The following is an 18,807-nucleotide window of genomic DNA, read 5'->3' on the forward strand; positions in this document are numbered from 1 at the left end:
AACTAATTATCTGATTTATATATATACACATTCAACAACAACAACAACAACGACTACAAACCCAGTGTATTCCCACAAAGTGGGGTCTGGGAGGATAGAATGTACGCAGTTCATACCGCTACCTCCAAAGAAGTAGAGAGACTATTTTCGATAGACCCCCGGCTCAAGATAGAGAATAGTAAGCAAGAGTGTAATACACCATTAAGCATGGTGGGTGACATAACATAAAAGGAATAAGACATACTAAAAATAAAATAGAAATTAGAGCAATACGAAATAAGATAAATGAGCGCAATATGAAATAAGAGATAAGAAATATGGTATTCGGAAAGTACGACCCCCACCTATGGACAAATTGCTGGGATTATTAACCCAGCTATACATGAGCTCTTCTACTACTAGCTACAACCCACGCACGCAACCTAGCCTTCTACCCTTATCCGCGACCTCCACACCTTCATATCTAGGGTCATGTCCTCAATAAGTTATAGCTGCTCCATATCATGTCTAATCACTTCCCTCCAGTACTTCTTCTGCCTACCTCTCCTCCTCCGAAAGCCATCCAACGCTAGCCTCTCACACCTACGAACTGGGAAATCCGTGCCCCTCCTCATCACATGCCTATACCATCTCAGCCTTCCTTCCCGTATCTTGGCTCCACCGAAACCACTTTCACCTTCTCCGGACTATCTCATTCCGAACTCTATCCCCTCTATAAGTCCACACATCCAACGCAACATTCTCATTTCCGCCACCTTCAATTTTTGAATATGAGAGTTCTTGATTGACTAACACTCTGCTCCATATAACATAACTGGACGGACTGCCACTTTATTGAATTTGCCTTTAAGCTTAAGTGACACCTTCTTATCACACAACACACCCGAGGCGAGCCTCCACTTCATCCAACCTGCTCCAATACGGTTAGAGATATCCTCATCAATCTCGCCATTCCCTTGAATCATAAACCCTAGATACTTAAAACTATCCCTCTTACAAACATCTTGGAAATCTAGCCTCACCACCACATCGTCTTCCTGTCTCAAGTCGCTAAACTGGCATTCCATATACTCCGTCCTGGACCCACTCAACCTAAACTCCTTGGATTCTAGGATTTGCCTCTAAACCTCCAATTTTTCATTCACAACCCCTCGCGTCTCGTCAATCAACACTACATCGTCTGCAAACAACATACACCATGGCTCCTCCCCTTGAATACGTCGCGTCAACACATCCATCACCAACGCAAACAGGAACAGGCTAAGAGTCGAACCCTGATGCAACCCTGTCTCGACTGAAAAATATTTTGAGTCCCCTCCCGCCGTTCTCACCCGACGTTGTTATTTTAAATATTATACAATTTATTAAAAATTTATTTTTTAATAAAAATCAGCCACCAGTGTTCATTTTTCGAATGATGTTTTTTTTTTTAAATAAATCAACCACGTATTTTGGTAAGACCCGTTAATGACTCGACCCAACCCAATCTTAATTGTCTTTTTTCATTTGTATATCGTATTTAAAAACTAATTAATCAAAAATTCATCCTAATTTGTAAAATACATCGATATTATTATACGATTAAGAAAATATATTACTCGTGTTAATATGATTAAAAAATAATTAATTATATGGTTTAAAGTTTTTTAAAAAAATTGACCACATGTGATCATTTTCTATAGTAGTTTTTTTAAAACTAAATCGAAACACTTATATTTTATTTTGTCAATAATTTTGTAAAAATCGACCACATGTGGTCTATTTTCAAAAAAAAATCCATAAAATCTACCACAAAAATTTCCAGAAATCCAACCACATGTGATCGATTTTCTGAAATTTAATTAAAAAATATTTATTAAATTATATACATCCTACCCGCCCTCACTCGACCCGACCCACCCGACCCGAACCAACATAACAAACACAAAACTCGGCCCCAAATTAACACACACACCGCGCATCACACACACATCGGCCGCTCCACTGCCGCCGCCGCTCCGACGAGACTGCCGGCTCCGGCCTGCCGAGCTTCCACCGGGGTAGGTTCGATTTTTGATATTTATGTTGCCTATGAATTTCACTATTAAATCTTGTTTAAACTCATCAAGAACCAAAGCTCCTAATCCAAACAAGCCTCAAATTGATGATCATGTATACGACCATTTTTCAGATATTGCACACCCAATCTTGAAAAGAGCTAAAAATCAACAAGAATGGTGGTATATTTGAAGATATTGAGAAAAGGAGTGTTCTTGATTTGTGGCTAAAAATGCAAAAAGAGAAAATTGCTATAAAAATTCTATCTTGATTCAAGATTGTATAGAAAGTGCTTTGTCATACCATTTGTCAATAAAGTTGGGAAATGCTAGTTTGACAAGCGATGGTCTATATGAGGTTTTCATGGGGGTGTTCATAGAGGATCAAGAATTGGTTTTTGATGTTGTGGATGATTTAAGAGCTGTTAAAGAAAGGGACCCTGCTTGTGTTAGTTATGTACACTGTTTCTTGAATTTCAAAGGTTTTTTTAGCATGTCAAGCACATAGGATAGCACATAGGTTATGGTCTAAAGGTAGAAAGATTCTAGCTTTAGTTATACAGAATAGAGTTTGTGAAGTATTTGCTGTTGATATTCATCCTGGTGCTAAGATATGTACTTGTATTGGACCTAATCTTACCCCCCTACTTGTACTAGACCTAATCTTAACCAAATTACTTTCTTGGAAATTTATGGAAACAAGATTGTCAACATATTTGGTGGTTTTTTTTAAGTAATTACTTGTATTGGTGTTTCTTCCAAGTAAATTAGAGTTTACTTTTCTTGATACTCCATTATAGTTTTAGTATTTTGGTGGTTTTTTTATGGTGATTTTAAGCTAAGAATATGAGAAAATAAGGATGTTGATGGTCAAGATTTTGTAAGAACTTGTAATGTGGTTGGGAATGTGGAATTTGATTGTAGTTAATGGCCAAGATTTTTCTTATTTTGCCTAATGGTCAAGATGTTTTTCTTCTAGTTGCCTAATGGGTTGCTTGGAATTTGATGTTACTGTTTCACAAATCCGAATTCGGGAAAAGGATTGCTTTGCTATTTTTTCGGTGATCGCTTATCTCTTTCTCTTTAATTTAGGCCAAGCAAAGGTAAGTTGATTTCTCTCTATTTTCTTATTATGAAGTCTATAAATGTAGTTTAGTTTGGGATTGTTCACTGTAGAAGGCTTTGAAAGCCATAGGAATTTTGTGATGATTATTTGGTGTAAGAGGGACATGCGACGCCTCTACTTATTTGCTTTATTACAGTTGTTCAATTGTTTGACTTATACTAGAAATGAATATGTTACTTGAAAGTGATCAAGTGTAGTTACTTGAAGGTGAACTTTTATTTTGAATTTTGTTGAAGCGTAGGTACTTGAAATGTGAACTTTTTATTTTGAATTTTGCTATGCTTGGTAATTTGTGAGGTGACTTAGTGACTTGAAATGTGAATTTTTCCCTTTTGAATTTAGTTTAGTTTGGTGACTTGAGAGGTGACTTAGTCACTTGAAATTGATTAAGTGTAGGCACTTTAAAGGTGAATTTTTGTTTTGAATTTAGGTTAAGTTTGGTGTCTTAGTCACTAGAAATTGATTAAGTGTAAGTACTTTAAAGGTGAATTTTTGTATTGAATTTGGTTAAGTTTGTTGACTTAGTCACTTGAAATTGATTAAGTGTAGGTACTTTAAAGGTGAATTTTTGTATTGAATGTGGTTAAGTTTGGTGACTTGGGAGGTGACTTAGTCACTTGAAATTGATTAAGTGTAGGTACTTTAAAGGTGAATTTTTGTATTGACTGTGGTTAAGTTTGGTCACGTGGAATGTGATGGGTCTTAATAATAATTCTAATAAGAATTTTGTTAAGACTTGTTTACAGAAGTGGAAACCAGATGTGGTTTGCTTACAAGAAACCAAGGTGAATAAAGGGGTTGAGGAAATTGCATATCATCTTTGGCTATGCAGGTGGATGAGATGTGGATTTATTGAAGCAGATGGAAGGAAGGGGGGAATACTACTTATGTGGGACAACAGGGTCTGGTCCGGCACTAAAGTAGAGGAAGGATCATATTCAATCACTTACAAGTTTGAACCAACTCCACACTTTTTTTTGTGGTACTTCACTGGAGTTTATGCTCCTCATAAGAGGAGTGAGAAGCTAGAATGTTGGGAAGAAATGGCTGCAATGAAGGAGCTACGTGTAGGTCCTTGGGTCACAGGTGGAGATTTCAACACTGTGAGATACATGATGGAAAGAAGAGGGTGCACCAGAGTCACTAATGTCATGAAAGATTTCTCCACGTGGATAGAAGATTTGGAACTGCATGACGCTTATTTGCTCGGAGGGAAATACAGTTGGTTCCGAGGAGAAAATCATCACAGTGCTGCTAGACTAGACAGATTCCTATTTTCAACGGAATGGGAGGAAAGTTTTAAATGCATTAAGCAAAGCACACTTCCTAGAGCAGGGTCTGATCACAACCCTATTATGGTAGAAAGTGGAAACTGGGAACATAGACAACCGTACTTTAAATTTGAAAATTGGTGGCTCAGTGTTGATGGCTTCAGTGGGATGGTACAAGACTGGTGGAATGGATTCGAGGTAGAGGGGTTTCCAGGCTACATACTTAGCAGCAAACTAAAGATGCTAAAACTCAAGTTGAAAGATTGGAGCAAAAGGAAACGTACTGAAATAAGTAACAAAAAAAATTGGATTGCTTATGGAGCTATCTGAATTTGACAAGATCCAAAATGAAAGAACTCTAAATGATGATGAAATGCTGATAAGAGCAACGATCCTTGTAGAGTTGGAAGTACTGGCCAAACAAGAAAAAGCTAGGTGGAGACAGAAGTCCAGAATATTATGGTTGAAGCAAGGAGATAAAAACACCAGATTCTTTCAAAGGTTAGCAACTTCTCACGGAGGTATAATACAATTGATAGGTTGGTGGCGAGGGGGAAGAAATACAGGAACCAAATGACATCAAAGAAGCCATGATAGAGTTCTATGCCAATCTGTATTCAGAAACTGAAACTTGGAGACCTCCTTTTGAGTTTGAAGGGTGCCCAATAGTCACTACTGAAGAGAATGGATGGTTGCAAAGACCATTCACAGAAGATGAAGTGTTATAGATCATCAAACAATGTGATGGAAACAAAGCACCCGGGATTGAATTATTTGGGCCCACTCGTTATCAATGGGATCAGGGGTACTTCCAGCAAGAAATATATCGAAGAGTTAGTGTTAGTGCTGGGCTAGCAAAAAATCAAAGTTTATTTGAAGCCTGGTCTAAAATTCCTGAAAAATTAGCTTTGTATGATTACATCGGCAATAATCCGACAAAAGGAGGATTATTCAGAGCAGATTCAATGGATAACGGGAATGGAATAGCGGTTGGATGGTTAGGACACCCTATCTTTAGAGATAAAGAAGGGCGTGAACTTTTTGTATGTCGTATGCCTACTTTTTTTGAAACATTTCCGGTCGTTTTAGTTTGGTATTTCTTTGTGTTAGCTAGCAAAACTAATTGAGATGTCTTGGTTATGCCACGTCTCAGGCAACACTATCTTGTTACTTCCTCCATTTCATTTTGTGTGACATATTTAGTTTGTATCAAAAAATACTACCTTCTTTCCTAAAAAGTCGTCACTATTTTTGTTTATATACAGTTGTCTTGCCACCAATGGCAAGTGCATTTACCATGCGAGACCACTTCATGTCCCACACTTCACACCATTCACCGATCAAAATTATGATTAATTTTGTATGATTTGGTCGGGTAGTTTTTGTTGAGTCCGGATTGGGCTTATCATTTTAATTAATTTAGTTTTGACCAATAGAAAATTGTCACACATTTAATAAAAAATTTAATTATGATTCTAAAAAATCATTCGTTGCAAGAGTATTTTTAAGCATAGAGGTAGATGGAGGTGTATTTTTGACCCAATAGGTTAACAGAGGGTATTTTTGAATTAATTTCAATACTTAAAGGATATTTCAGACCCTTTTCCGAATTTTTAATTATGATTTAAGAAAATCATTAGTTGTGAGGATATTTTTGAGTCATAAAGATGGGTGGAGGGATATTTTTGAATCAATTTTAATATTTGAGGGATATTTCTGGTCCAATAGATTAATAAAGAGTATCTTTGAACCAATTGGTATTTCTAATCCTTTTCTGATTTTTAAATAGTTATAAAATTAAAACTGATAAGTGTATAATGAAGACAATATTTTATAACCGTAGGTAAGGGCCTTTTTCTCATTTGGATACTGTCGAAAACAAAAAGAAAAAGCAAAAGCAGGCTTGGGCACACTGTTCAACTCTCTCCCATTTTCCTCCTCCTCATTCCCCCAGCCTCGAGGTAAACTTTTTCTAATTACCATTGTGTGCGGGGCTTTCCCACACCTCGACTAAATCCGCGTTATACTTGTCCTCCCACGCACACACTTTCGCTGTTTTTTTTTCTCTTGTAGTTCTTTTTCTGTGAAGTTTAGAGCACAAATTGTGCAATTGTGATGTTGTAGTAGATTGGAGGGTACAGAGTCGTCTAATTGTTGTTTTGTTGAAGGTATGCACATAACTTGTTGGACAAATTGTCTGAGAGAAAAAAAGTAAGTTCGCTGGTGAATTTGAGTAACCGGATGACATTAGGAGATTCGTGCAGGGGCAGCATAGGCTTTTTGTGGCTATATTAAATATTAATCACCAACCAGACTGTTTACAAGCCATAGCAATTCTAACGCTGAATTGCTATCAGAGACGGATCTAGGATTCGGATGTTTCAAGTGCCACACCGCTTTGAAAAGTAAGTACTAGCATTTTGTGTAAGCTAAAACAAAGGTGATCTATAAATAAGATTCACATAGACTTTGTATTTTGATTCGGTCTTGTTTTTTAAAACGTCTCTGCGTCTTTTTTAACAATAAAAGCTCACTTTAAAATATTCACATGACCCTGAGGCATAAAACTTGATTTTTTGCCAATCGCACCATAGGCTCAATTGTGTTGACAGATGCCATGTTAATATTTATATGCTTAAGATACTCATATACACTGAGTTTCGACCGAGGCACCTGGATGTCGTGGCAACCCACCATTGTATATAGATCTATCAAATTGAAAGGAACATCTGTTGGAGCCTAGTTCTAATTCCCAGGGGAGTCCTCACCTTACAAACATAGGCTATATCCCTTGCCGAAGTATTCCAGTTCTTGCACGTGTCTTCAATTGTGTGGATTTCTCTCCAATCCACACAAAATGGACAATTGTGTGGATTTCTCTTCAATCCACACAATTTGTTGGTCTTATGAGCCATATCCCAACAAGTTTTGGCAATGACAGCCTTGTTCCAAAATTGGATGTTAATGAGGTTGAGGCCTTCAACAGAATTAGGCAAGCACATCTTGTCCTAGGCTATCAGTGCCCTTTTTGTGATAATATTAGTGCCAAACCATATGTAGCTTCTAAAGTGAGCAGCTATACTTTTAAAACTTGAGATGGGACAACGAATAGCTGTGACCAATAAGCCTAGATACCAAACAGAACTGCCAGAACTAGTTGTTCCCTTCTGCATATGATAGTTTCTTAGCAGTGCATAAAGAAATTCTGGCAATAATCTTATCTATCAAAGCAGTCCATTACAGCACAATTAACGTCTTGGTTAGGAGGGGTATACCCAGGTATTGTTTTTTAGCAGTGCATAAAGAAATTCTGGCAATAATCTTATCTATCAAAGCAGTCCATTACAGCACAATTAACGTCTTGGTTAGGAGGGGTATACCCAGGTATTCGAATGGTTGTCTTCCAAATCCAAACCCAAACAGTTGTATCGTGTTAGACTTCACTTTTTCAGTCATCCTACCAAAGCTTTAGAGAGTTTGTGAAAACATTGAGTAGAAACAGAAGCTAAGTTAGCAAATGGTCATCAGCAAGATGACAGATCCAAGTCTAGCACATTTAGGGTGAAATAAAGGCTCCTTAAGCTCCTTCGGTTGAGCAAGACATCTCCTGAGGTACTCCATGGCAATGGCAAAAAGAAATGGTGAAATAGCATCTCCTTGTCATAACCTCTAGCATCATCAAATGGTTCAGTTGGTTCATCATTTATCAGAATAGAATAATTGACGGTATGGATGCATTCGATGATCCATTGCACAAACTTGAATGGAAAACATAAAGCTTCCACAACCTGCTTCAGGTATACCCATTCTATAGAACCATAGGCTTTTCATATATCAAGTTTTTTTTTAAACTGGTAACTTTATTTATCAATTTAGATCATACAACTTAGAGAGATGTTTTCTAGAATAAACTTTCATCTGTTCATTTGCTAGAATATTTTTTGGAAAATGACTCCAGCATGTTGGAAAATGATGCATGATCAGCCCACATATTGAAGTACCTGGAAGGAGCTTTAACATTCCAATGAATATTTTGAGTTGTCAGTAACATAGGAGTACGGTCCAATACTTGAGGCAGATCATAGGTTGTAACTACATGACCCACTTCATCATCCAATCCATATTGCCAAATAATCGTTCTATGGTGCTGCATATTCGATCAGTGCCTAGTTGTTTGTTTGGTTAAGTATACTATTCCCCTTTCCAAGTTAATTCATTCAAGTGCAAGCTTTGAACACATTCAGAGAAGTCTTTCAGGTTAGCAGCAGTAACAACCTACAGGAGCCCCAAAAAATCCGTCAGAAGGGTGAAGCACTGCAGTAAAGTCATCACCTAGAATCCATGGTTGGTTGACACCTTGTCCAATGTTTACTAATTTGTCCCATGGGTTCCTTCTATTATAAAGGGTGTTAAACCCATAAATGATAGTGTTGGTTTGAGTGTGTTGTGGACGTCATTGATTTGGCGATGCAGTCGTGGACATTCTGACAATTTTGTCAGAATCAAGGTCCTCTGCGATATGGACAAGAGTCGCCAAGGTAGATGTAACCACCACTCAACCAAATTTTGGTGAAGATGCCATGATAAACAAGTAACACAAAATAAAACTACTAAAAATGAGTCATTATTTCCGGTGACGTTGCCGAAATTGATGACTTCCACCACAACCTCTAAAACAATATGATAAGGGCCACTTTACCTTTCTCAAAAAAAAAAAAAAGAAGAAATATAATACAGTCCAAAGTGTAACTTACCCAATGTTGAGTCGGGGTCTAATTCCACAATAGAACAATATAAGGGCGATAAAGCTAGTGAAGATTTACCACCAATTAAGTTAAAATATTTTCAAGATTGCGTTTCTAATAAAAACTAAACTAAGAAAGCATATAAAGTTATCAATGGTGACAGTCTCAAGCAAGGGAAATAAAGAGATTTGAAAAAATAGGGAATCAATTATCATCAAGACTAATCCAATATATTTAATTAACTTGTACTAATTTTATTATAGATCGAAGTAATTAGCCTTGGAAATCAATTACCCTATGGAGGCACTCCTCAACGACTAATGGACTTATCCACTAACCATGACAAATTAGCAGGCTTAACCTAGCTAATTCTCTTGAATCCAACTAAGAAGAATTAAGTGCAATCTTGGAATACAAGCATGAGATGTTTATCTATAACCTCAATTCAATAGGCCAGAATTAATCAGTCCCTCAATTAATCTAGTCAATTAATCTAAAGTCAGCCTTATTTGGCTTTCCAATTTTAAAATATTAGCACCAAAGGGTGAGGCATAGTAGTCAATGAAGTTGGTTGAGAGTCGAGGTCTCAGGTTCAAATTCTAGCGGAGACAAAAAACACAAGTTGATTCTTCCAAACTGTCGTAGCCTTAGTGGACAGAATTATCTTATATCTATTGCTGGTGGGAGGTTGCCAGTTATTCTGTGGATTTAGTTGAGGTGCGCGAAAGCTGGCCCTGACACCATGGTTATCCAAAAAAAAAGTTTAAAATATTACCTTATCCATAAATAGAATTTGGCTTCCCAAGTTGAATTAGGGGAATTGGGAATGCTTTAGGGTTGATCCCCCCCCCTCGAAAAGTAACAAAGCACAAGAAATGGACTTAGCAAAGACTCATTCATAATATAGCAAAGTATTTAAGAGAGCCATTTAGGCTATACCATATCTGGGTGGTTCATTCCATTACGGGGATACAAAATAAACATAGACTTTTTGCAAGGTTTGATTGAGCTTCTTCATATGACAGACATCACAAAAGTAGTCCATTAATTGATTACCAATCGAAGTCATTGTAAGACCTCTTTCGACAAAGAATTATACTACAACGATCCAACTAGGTACTACTAGCATCTGGTAAAGTAGGACAAATTTCAGACTTTAGACCATTAGAAGGCAGAGTAATGTGACCGTTGCACATCTATTGTTCGCAGATGATACTTTGGTCTTTTGTAATGCGTATGTGTCCTTGTAAGATATTTTGAGACAAATCCTTTATTTAGTTTCAAATTCTGTCAGGTTTAAAGATCAATCTTAGGAAATGTGAAGTCACACCGATGGGAGTAGTAAATAGTATTGAGGAAATTGCGCAAGTGTTGCATTTCAAGGTGGGTAACCTATCGACTACATATTTGGGACTACCTTTGGGATCTTCTAGCAAAGATCTCGTAGTGTGGAATCCGGTGGTTGAGAGAGTCGAGAAGCGACTAGAAGGATGGCAAAAAACGTATCTGTCGAAAGGGGAAAGGAAGTTTTGATCAAGAGCACTCTTTCTAGTATTCCTATATATTTTGTCACTTTTGCAGGCCCCTAGCAAGGTGATTGAAAGAATGGAAGGACTTTAATGTAACGTCCTTTGGGGACTCAGCGGAAGACACTAAAAAGTGAATTGGAGAGTCGTCACATCTCCAAAGGAATGGGGAGGGCTTGGAGTGAAAGATCTCCAGATGTATAACAAAGCTTTGGTAGGAAAGTGGATATGGAGATTCTGGATGGAGGAAAATGTTTTTTGGTGGGGGGTGGGTAGCGGCTAAATATGGTATAATGGATGGTGGATGAAGGACTAGAAACATTGTAACTCCGTTTGGGTGTGGTTTGTGGAGGGGTATCATGAAGGGATGAAGGCTTCTGTCGACATATCTCATTTAAGGTAGGGGATGGTAGTAGGATTAGTTTTGGGGCATATAAGTGGTGTAGGGATCAAGTTTGAATTTGTGCAATGTGCTTTAATGATTTTTATTTATTTTCTGATATCTATTGAAAATCAGTACTAGTGAAATTCCAAACTCACTGTGTCACATCCAGGATTCTCTTAAACTTGAGTGTCTTTGTTCTTTTTATGGGTAAGTTGGTAATGTTATCTGTCAAGAGTTCACAAAAATTCCCAAGCGAAGGTGTTATAATCTTGCCCAAGCTTCACAAATTAACTGGTTGGTTGGTACTTTTGTAGATGAGGTTTATGAAGCAATCCAACTTGTTTCATGAATTACTGAAGTCAAATACACTTGCAAGTAGCCGTTTTCTTGGGTTGGATGTGGGCGATAAGTACGTTGGTCTAGCTGTTTCGGACACAACAAATAAAGTTGCATCACCTCTCGCGTAATGTAGTTTCTCTGAAAAATCTAAAATTTTGATCTTGTTGAAACAATTATGCCCATGTTCAGTTTTATTACATCGTTCTGTTAGAAGAAATGACATTAATGTTGGGTATATGCAGCGTTCTCCTCCGCAAGAGAACAAATATTGACTTGATGGCCAAAGATTTGCAAAGTCTGGTAAGGTTCTACATATAGTTAACTTACAATTTCAAATAATTGTGGTTCATTAGGTAGTTAAGTAGTTTTGTTGCTCGACTTCTGCTACTTATAGCCAAATTCTGCATGAGCAGTTGCATGTGAAAGATTCTAATTTTGAACAACTGTTTTACAAAAGACAGCATTATGTTATAAATCCTGCTCTCTTCCGTTCAATTTCTCTGTTTTCTCCACATTTTACTATTGTGGTGGAATAAAGAAGTTTAAAATCAAGTTGCATTCTAAATTACTTGAATATGCATGGTAGATACATCAGTTTTGGATGACAATAAAACTTGCTTTTGAAAATAGTAATGAATGGTGCTGCAAAATGCAATGTTTCATCATCTTGTCTTCCTTTTTCAATTGCAGGTTTCTGAACTTTCCTTGGGGGGCTTCGTTTTCGGCTATCCATTTGATAGACAAAAAACTAGTCGAAATGTATGTTTTTCACTTTGATAATGATTAGTTTACTTTGTTACCATTGTTTGAAATCAACATTTTTCCGTCTTTGTCAGGCTTTGCAAATTAAGGTCTTCATTGACGACCTTTGTAAGACAGGGGAGCTTAAAGGTGTAAACTACACCTTAATGGGTGAAGGTTTCACATCTAAGGTACGTGCTCTGAACTTTTTAACTTAGTAAAAGATATCGTGAATTAGTCATTTCTTGATAGCAAGACAGTATCACATGATTCTTGTTATTGAAAGGTTGCGACTAGATTATTTTAATAGTCACACTACAAATAGTGTCAGATGACGGACTTATGGAGGACAATTGAGCTTGAACCTTTTTTTTTTGTTTAATGTTACCTTATACTTGGATGTAAACGAACGATTACGCTGTTTGACTCCTCGAATAACTGTTGAAAACAAGCTTTTGCTTCTGTAAAGAATTTTGGTCCTCTTCTGTAATTTGCCTTTTGTTTTTTATTAGTTGAAGTTAGATTGATCTCATCTAAGTTGCTCGGACTCGGTGCGGTGTCTAATACGGGTGCGGATCTAGAGGTCGAATCTTTCATGTTATAAATTTTAAATTCTTAAATTCATGGATACAGATCCAAGTATGGATACGGGCATGGTGATTCGGCTAAAACTGATTCAAATATCTAAAAATCAAAGTTATATGTCTAAATTATGGGACATTATGTGGAAAACTTGCAAGGTATTCTGTGGAAAAAGTAATGATAAAGAGGAGAATCCCAAAAGGTGATATAAGGAAAATGATGGGAACAAAAATTTTTATATACAAGGTACTCCATTTCTTTCAACTTCACATTAGCTTTTGGTTTGATTACAGAAATCGTGTTGTATCTGTCCTGAATTTCTCTATTGGGTTTGGTCAAAGTACCTAACATCGGTTGACCAAATCAGTTACGGATCCCACAGCCACACCCATGTCATGTCGACACCGGTGCGGCACCGAAGTGTGAAGAGCCAAGAAACTTAGGATCTCATTTCTCCCCACCCTCCGCAACTGTTTGTCTTTGATCATTTAATGTTATCTATTGAAATGAGAAATGACCAACAATTATCTGTATTGTTTTGTTTTCAGAATGTTGAGTCGTTTCTACAAGATTTAAAGTTTCACCCAACACAGTCGAAGACCTTGTTAGACAAATTTGCAGCAGTTGGAATACTTCAGGTAATAAAAGATCTTACCTTATTTCTGCAGTTGAGCTAGAATCATAGTTTACCTCGCTGAAGTGGTGTATTTCTTTTCAACACTTAGACAAGGCCCTTATTAATCAACAGATTTCAAGCGGAAATATTCGGAAAAACTTGTCTTATCTGAGAAAAATTGGTTTTCTTTTGTACAGAAATAAAATTATCTTGCAATTCTTAGCTGAAATAATCTCTACTTACTTTCAACTAAGAAACTAGAGTGACGGAGGCAGACCTTTGCCCATAATTGTTTCTACTGTTCCTTTTCTAATTTAGGCTAGCAAACTGTCGTTTGGTTAGAACACCTACATAACAAATAAAGAGTTCATTAGTTCAAACTAGAGGAGCAATATACTTTCACTACTTGATCAAGTTTTAGTTTCCGGTTTCAGTTAAGGTTCATTTTAGGATTCAGCTTTGCCTCTTATCTGGAAAAAAAAAAAAGGAAGCCGAATTTTGGTGTTATTAAAGGCTTTGTATGTTCTGTAGACTGTAATACAATGATTGTGGTGGTTTGTGGCAGCTGTACCTCGATTATGTTAACAGGAAACAAGCGAAGAAGGCTCTTATTAGCTTGGTGCCTAATACAAACCTGCAACTGATTTAAGTTAATTTCTTCAAAGGATGGATGTGTATCTCTATCTGCAACTGTATGTACATGTACCAAACATTGAAACAATGAGTTGTACATGTCGCTGTAGTTTATATAGGTTACTGTATTTTGTTGAAACTTTTTGTAACCTACCCTCTATTTTACTTTATGTATGAATTTTAACACTTATTTCATGAGCAATGCTTTGACCGCATTTTCATCTAGCTACTTGCAAATTTGATATTATTTCTAGCTACCAAATTTTCTTCACTTGGTTGATGGACGAGTGAACGCCAAATTTATTACATAAAACATTGATTTATGAAAAAGTTGAGAAATTTTGAAATTATTTGTTTACACGTCCAAGAATACCTCCCAGGTGGTAGAGGAACTACTAAAGGTGGATTCGAAGCTGGCATGGGATATGGCTAGGTTGAATAATTTCTTGTTCCGTTACAACGAACAACCTTAATTGGTGTTGGCATAGGACATCGCGATAGCTGCGGATTCAATGAATTATGGGCAAGCTAAATAATACCAAGTAAAACATCAATTTCATGAATTATGGACAAGCTAAATAATACCAAGCAAAACATCAATTTCATGAATTATGGGCAAGCTAAATAATACCAAGCAAAACATCAATTTCTCTAAGAGTAAAAGAAATTATATCGACTTTTACATTACATAGAATAGACAACTCATATGCTTTCTTTCAGAGTATTACTAATCTTCACTCTAGAACTTGATTTTTCTTCCCTCGTCGAGATTGCCTATGATACACAAAAGAGAAAAGAGTAGAATAGATGAGTGAGTATGCATCTATGGATATAAAATAAGTAGATGTCCGATAGGACCACATAATTAAGTAATTGAAAGTTGATTGAGATAATCTGAACAAATTTAGACAAAAAATTAATTGCACAATCTGGTCTTTAAGGTATTTATTAATAAGTTACCTAAATAGATGTAGTTAAACTCCTACATGCCAACCCTTGATGTTCCCCTTTCTCATGCTCTTATCCCATGGTGCTATAACTGTTAGAGTTGTGACCTGAATTATGTTGACTGGCCCTGAAAGTTTCGCGGTGCGTTCCATATTTGTGATTTTCAATGAGGTCTGTGGTGGTAGCATAAGGATCGGGCCTAGGGCTTATTTGTATGCACGTATTATATAAGTGCAATTAGTGGGTCAGTTTTATTTATTCAGAAATTACGCTCCACATTGTACTTCTCTCCTTTCATTATAGTGAAACATCCACTGCCTCTACCCGTGGTTTTTCCCGTAAGAGTTTCCACGTAAATCTTATGTTGTTCTTGTATTTCCCTTTTACTTGTAGTTTGCTTTAATCTGTCTATTTCTAACAAACTGGTATCAAATCCTATTCAATTGTTTTCTCGGGGATGACAACCATGAAGTATGATATTTCATTGTTGGGTCGCAACACCAGATTTTTGTTATGGCAGGTTAAGATGTGGGTTGTGCTCGTGCAGATGGATTTGGATGATGCTCTATTAGGGTTTAAGAAGATGCCCTCATTATGGACGAACAAGGATAAATGCCGTAAGGATCAGAAGGTTCTATCACAGATCCACCTTTATTTATCCAATCAGATTCTACAGGATATTTTGAAGGAGACCACTACCAATGCGTTGTGGTTGAAACCGACATCTTTATGCATGACGAAGAGCCTAACAATTAAGTTGCATCTCAAACAACGACTTTATTCCCATCGTATATCTGAGGGTATGTATTTGGAAGATCACCTATCTGTCTTTAGAGAAATCATTTCTGATTTAAAGACTCTGGAGGTTAAGTACGATGAGGAAGATTTAGGGTTGATTCTGTTGTATTCGCTGCCTGCATCATACTCTACCTTTAGGGATAAGGTTTTATATAGTCGTGATACCCTGACCATAGATGAAGTCTATGATGCGTTGTTCTTTAAACAGAAGATGAAGCATCCTGTGAATGGGTCAGAGACTCAAGGAGATAGTCTTATAGTTTGAGGAAGGAATCGCAAGAGGAATTCTGGGGGTGATGACAGAAATAGGTCAAAATCCAGAAACAAAAATAAATCCTGTAATTACTGCAAGAAAAAGGGCCATATCACATCCGAATGTTGGAAGTTACAGAATATAGAGAAAAGAAAAGTTCCAAAACCAAAGAGAAACCAACCAGAGAAGTCCGGTGAAACCAGTTTTGTTGAAGATGGCGATAGTGATAGAGAACTCTTGGTAGTTTTTGATGGTAACTCCAAACCCTGTGAGGATTGGATTCTTGATTCAACTTCCATGTTTCATATGTGTTGTAATCGAGATTGGTTTGCAACATATGAAGTAGTCTCTAAAGGTGTTGTGTTGATGAGAAATAACACACCTTATAAGATAGATGGTATTAGAACAATTAGAATTAAGATGTTTGAAGTGGTTGTGAGGACACTTGGTAATGTACGGTATGTCCCAGATCTAAAGAGATCTTATTTCCTTGAGTGCCCTTGATTCGAACGACTATAGGTACACTAATGAAGGTGGAGTCCAGAAAGTTACTAAAGGTGCTCTTATTGTGATGAAAGGACAGAGAAAGTCTGCAAATTTGTATGTCGATGCAGTTGTTTCTACCTTCTCTCTATCAGAAAGTGACGTTGCTAAACTTTGACATATACGCCTGGGGCATATGAGTGAAAACGAGATGACTGAACTAAGCAGGTGTAACGACCCAAAATAGGATTATGATTGGCGCTAAGGAGGTTAGGACTCCAAAGTAAGCCTCATCAAAATTCTATAGAAAAAACGGACAGAATTTCCCCTGTTTTGGGGCCTAACAAGAAAATTTCCTATCTCAATTTCAACAAACAACCCAATAGCACAACCACCACACAATACCAACACAATTCACCATAGATAATCAACAAATCACCAATACCACCAACTAACAATACGAAAACCATCTCCAAGGATGAGAGAAAATCAAATATTCCACAAATCCACAATAATGAAAGAATACTAAAAAATCTAAAGACATGACTATGGAGCGACTCTAAGAGTTTGCAAGAAACAGAACATAACAAATAAATAAACTCTTGCCACGCGAACAATGCGGGGCTCACCAGGAATATGCTACTCGAATCCTCTAGCCACGAGATCCTTACCGTCACCTGTGTTCTCTAAAAAAATAATAGCGAGGAGTGAGACACTAGCTCAGTGAGTAATAACATTTAACCACAACCATTTTAATGAGGACAAGTAAGAAAACATCATGAATAAAAGTTCTTTCATAAAACATTACAATAAACAATATCAATGTTTCATGTAAGCTAAGTGAACCAATAGTTCAGTAATAAACTCAAAAAACATCATATCATATCAAATATACATATATGGGAGGTTTCCAAGAATAAATCATGTAATCAGTATGACATTCTTCTTTATTAAGAATAACCCATAACAGTGGATCCCTCATAAAGGAGTTCCATATCATATCACTAACAGTATGCTAGTTCTACCTTCCCACTAGCGAGGGTTATAACATTCATCAGTAAATACAAGGTGCACCAGGTCTAACGATCCCGCCGTTAGCTACGGGATTCAATCAAGGTCCACTCTCATTCATAAATTCTTTGAAAATAATAGGATATTCGTATGAAAACATCTTTCAGAATAGAACATAACTTTAAAATTCATATCAATAATAAGACATGTAAACTTGAATAAAACATATATCACAAATACTTATTTCTCATGTAAGTGAATACTATTCACAATAGTAATATCATATCTCAAATAACCATATCAATATCATATTAAGTAAAGAACTTGTACCCCATGCAAATTTTCAAAGCATTCAATACCTCTTGTTTTCATCAAAACATGGTATAAATATGAAATTTAAGAAACATAAATTGTGGTAAGATTACTACTCACAGTACTCTTGTCGAAATATTAATTTATCACCTCGAATGATTCGTATTGCTTTCTTGGATCAAACATATAATCACATCATATCCATTCTTCAGTTAATTCTCTTATTTTAGACTAACTCATGATAAAATTAGACTACCCAACCCTCAAGGTTTCATGGTAACCTTCAATTTCTCAAACTTCATGCCCAAAATCACACCTTAATATGCTTAATCTAGTTTTTGATAGTTAAATTTTACTACCCAAAATAAATTACCTAGACTAGAAATCATAATAAAGATGTAAAAAAGGGTTTACCTTAAACCCAAATGAATTTTTCAATCAAACCTCATTTTTCCCCCTCACTAGACGAATAACTTGTTGTTGTTTTTTTCTACTTCGTGGGTAGGAGGGCAGATTACTTACTGCTTGTTGCTCTCAAGTTGGATGCCTTTCTTTTAGTAAATAAATGGAAATAGCCTTAAAATTTTCCATAATATAATGATTTGGCAGATGGGCCAAGTCCTTATTTGTTTTTAATTAGGCCTGCATGACTTTGGCCCTTTACTCTCTTTTTCCTTTTTCTTTTTAAATTGGGCTTTGGTCTAATAATCCAATTTCTTTTTATGTTCTACTAAAATTTGGGATATTACATTCTCCCCACTTTAAGAAATTCGGTCTCCAAATTTAAAACAAATGCATACCTGAAGACTGAAACAAGTGAGCCTACTTGAGTCTCATGTCCTTTTCTGACTCTCAAGTAGTTTCGTTAGTGGTGTGGTTCTTCCATAAGATTTTCACAGATACAAACTCCTTCGACCGCAACCTCCTTACTTGTCGATCAATGATAGCCACTGGTTCTTCCTCATAGGTTAAGTTCTCATCAAGTTGCAAGGTCGGTGCTTC

General features: G+C 36.6%; 1 protein-coding gene and 1 pseudogene across 5 annotated transcripts; one reads left to right on the forward strand and one right to left on the reverse strand.

Annotated features, from left to right (window-relative positions):
- Positions 1-18,807, reverse strand: part of LOC107854843 — a 106,065-nt pseudogene that overhangs the window by 40,830 nt on the left and 46,428 nt on the right.
- On the forward strand, positions 1,885-14,225 carry LOC107854846 (putative pre-16S rRNA nuclease). Of its 5 annotated transcripts, XM_047399893.1 has the most exons (9): positions 1,888-2,039; positions 6,277-6,394; positions 6,602-6,838; positions 11,404-11,552; positions 11,671-11,728; positions 12,119-12,187; positions 12,265-12,360; positions 13,300-13,389; positions 13,933-14,225. In XM_047399893.1, exons 4-9 carry the CDS (start codon positions 11,404-11,406, stop codon positions 14,014-14,016), a joined length of 546 nt encoding a protein of 181 aa, XP_047255849.1. In that variant the 5' UTR covers positions 1,888-2,039; positions 6,277-6,394; positions 6,602-6,838; the 3' UTR covers positions 14,017-14,225. The 5 variants fall into 5 exon arrangements, with proteins under 5 accessions (XP_016555324.2, XP_047255849.1, XP_016555325.2 ...); XM_016699839.2 differs by lacking the exon at positions 6,602-6,838; XM_016699837.2 differs by lacking the exons at positions 6,277-6,394; positions 6,602-6,838 and adding an exon at positions 3,016-3,139 and having other exon boundaries at positions 1,893-2,039.

Source organism: Capsicum annuum, chromosome 11 (genome assembly GCF_002878395.1).
Source record: "Capsicum annuum cultivar UCD-10X-F1 chromosome 11, UCD10Xv1.1, whole genome shotgun sequence".
In the NCBI taxonomy this organism is placed as follows: Eukaryota; Viridiplantae; Streptophyta; class Magnoliopsida; order Solanales; family Solanaceae; genus Capsicum; species Capsicum annuum.

What these genes read in the sequence shown, in the direction of transcription:
- LOC107854846 (XM_016699837.2), top strand. Translation starts at nt 3,023, where the DNA reads ATGGGTTGCTTGGAATTTGATGTTACTGTTTCACAAATCCGAATTCGG. An exon ending in TTAATTTAGGCCAAGCAAAG is followed by an intron (nt 3,140 to 11,403) that starts GTAAGTTGATTT and finishes GTACTTTTGTAG; the next exon opens with ATGAGGTTTATGAAGCAATC. An exon ending in AAAGTTGCATCACCTCTCGC is followed by an intron (nt 11,553 to 11,670) that starts GTAATGTAGTTT and finishes GGGTATATGCAG; the next exon opens with CGTTCTCCTCCGCAAGAGAA.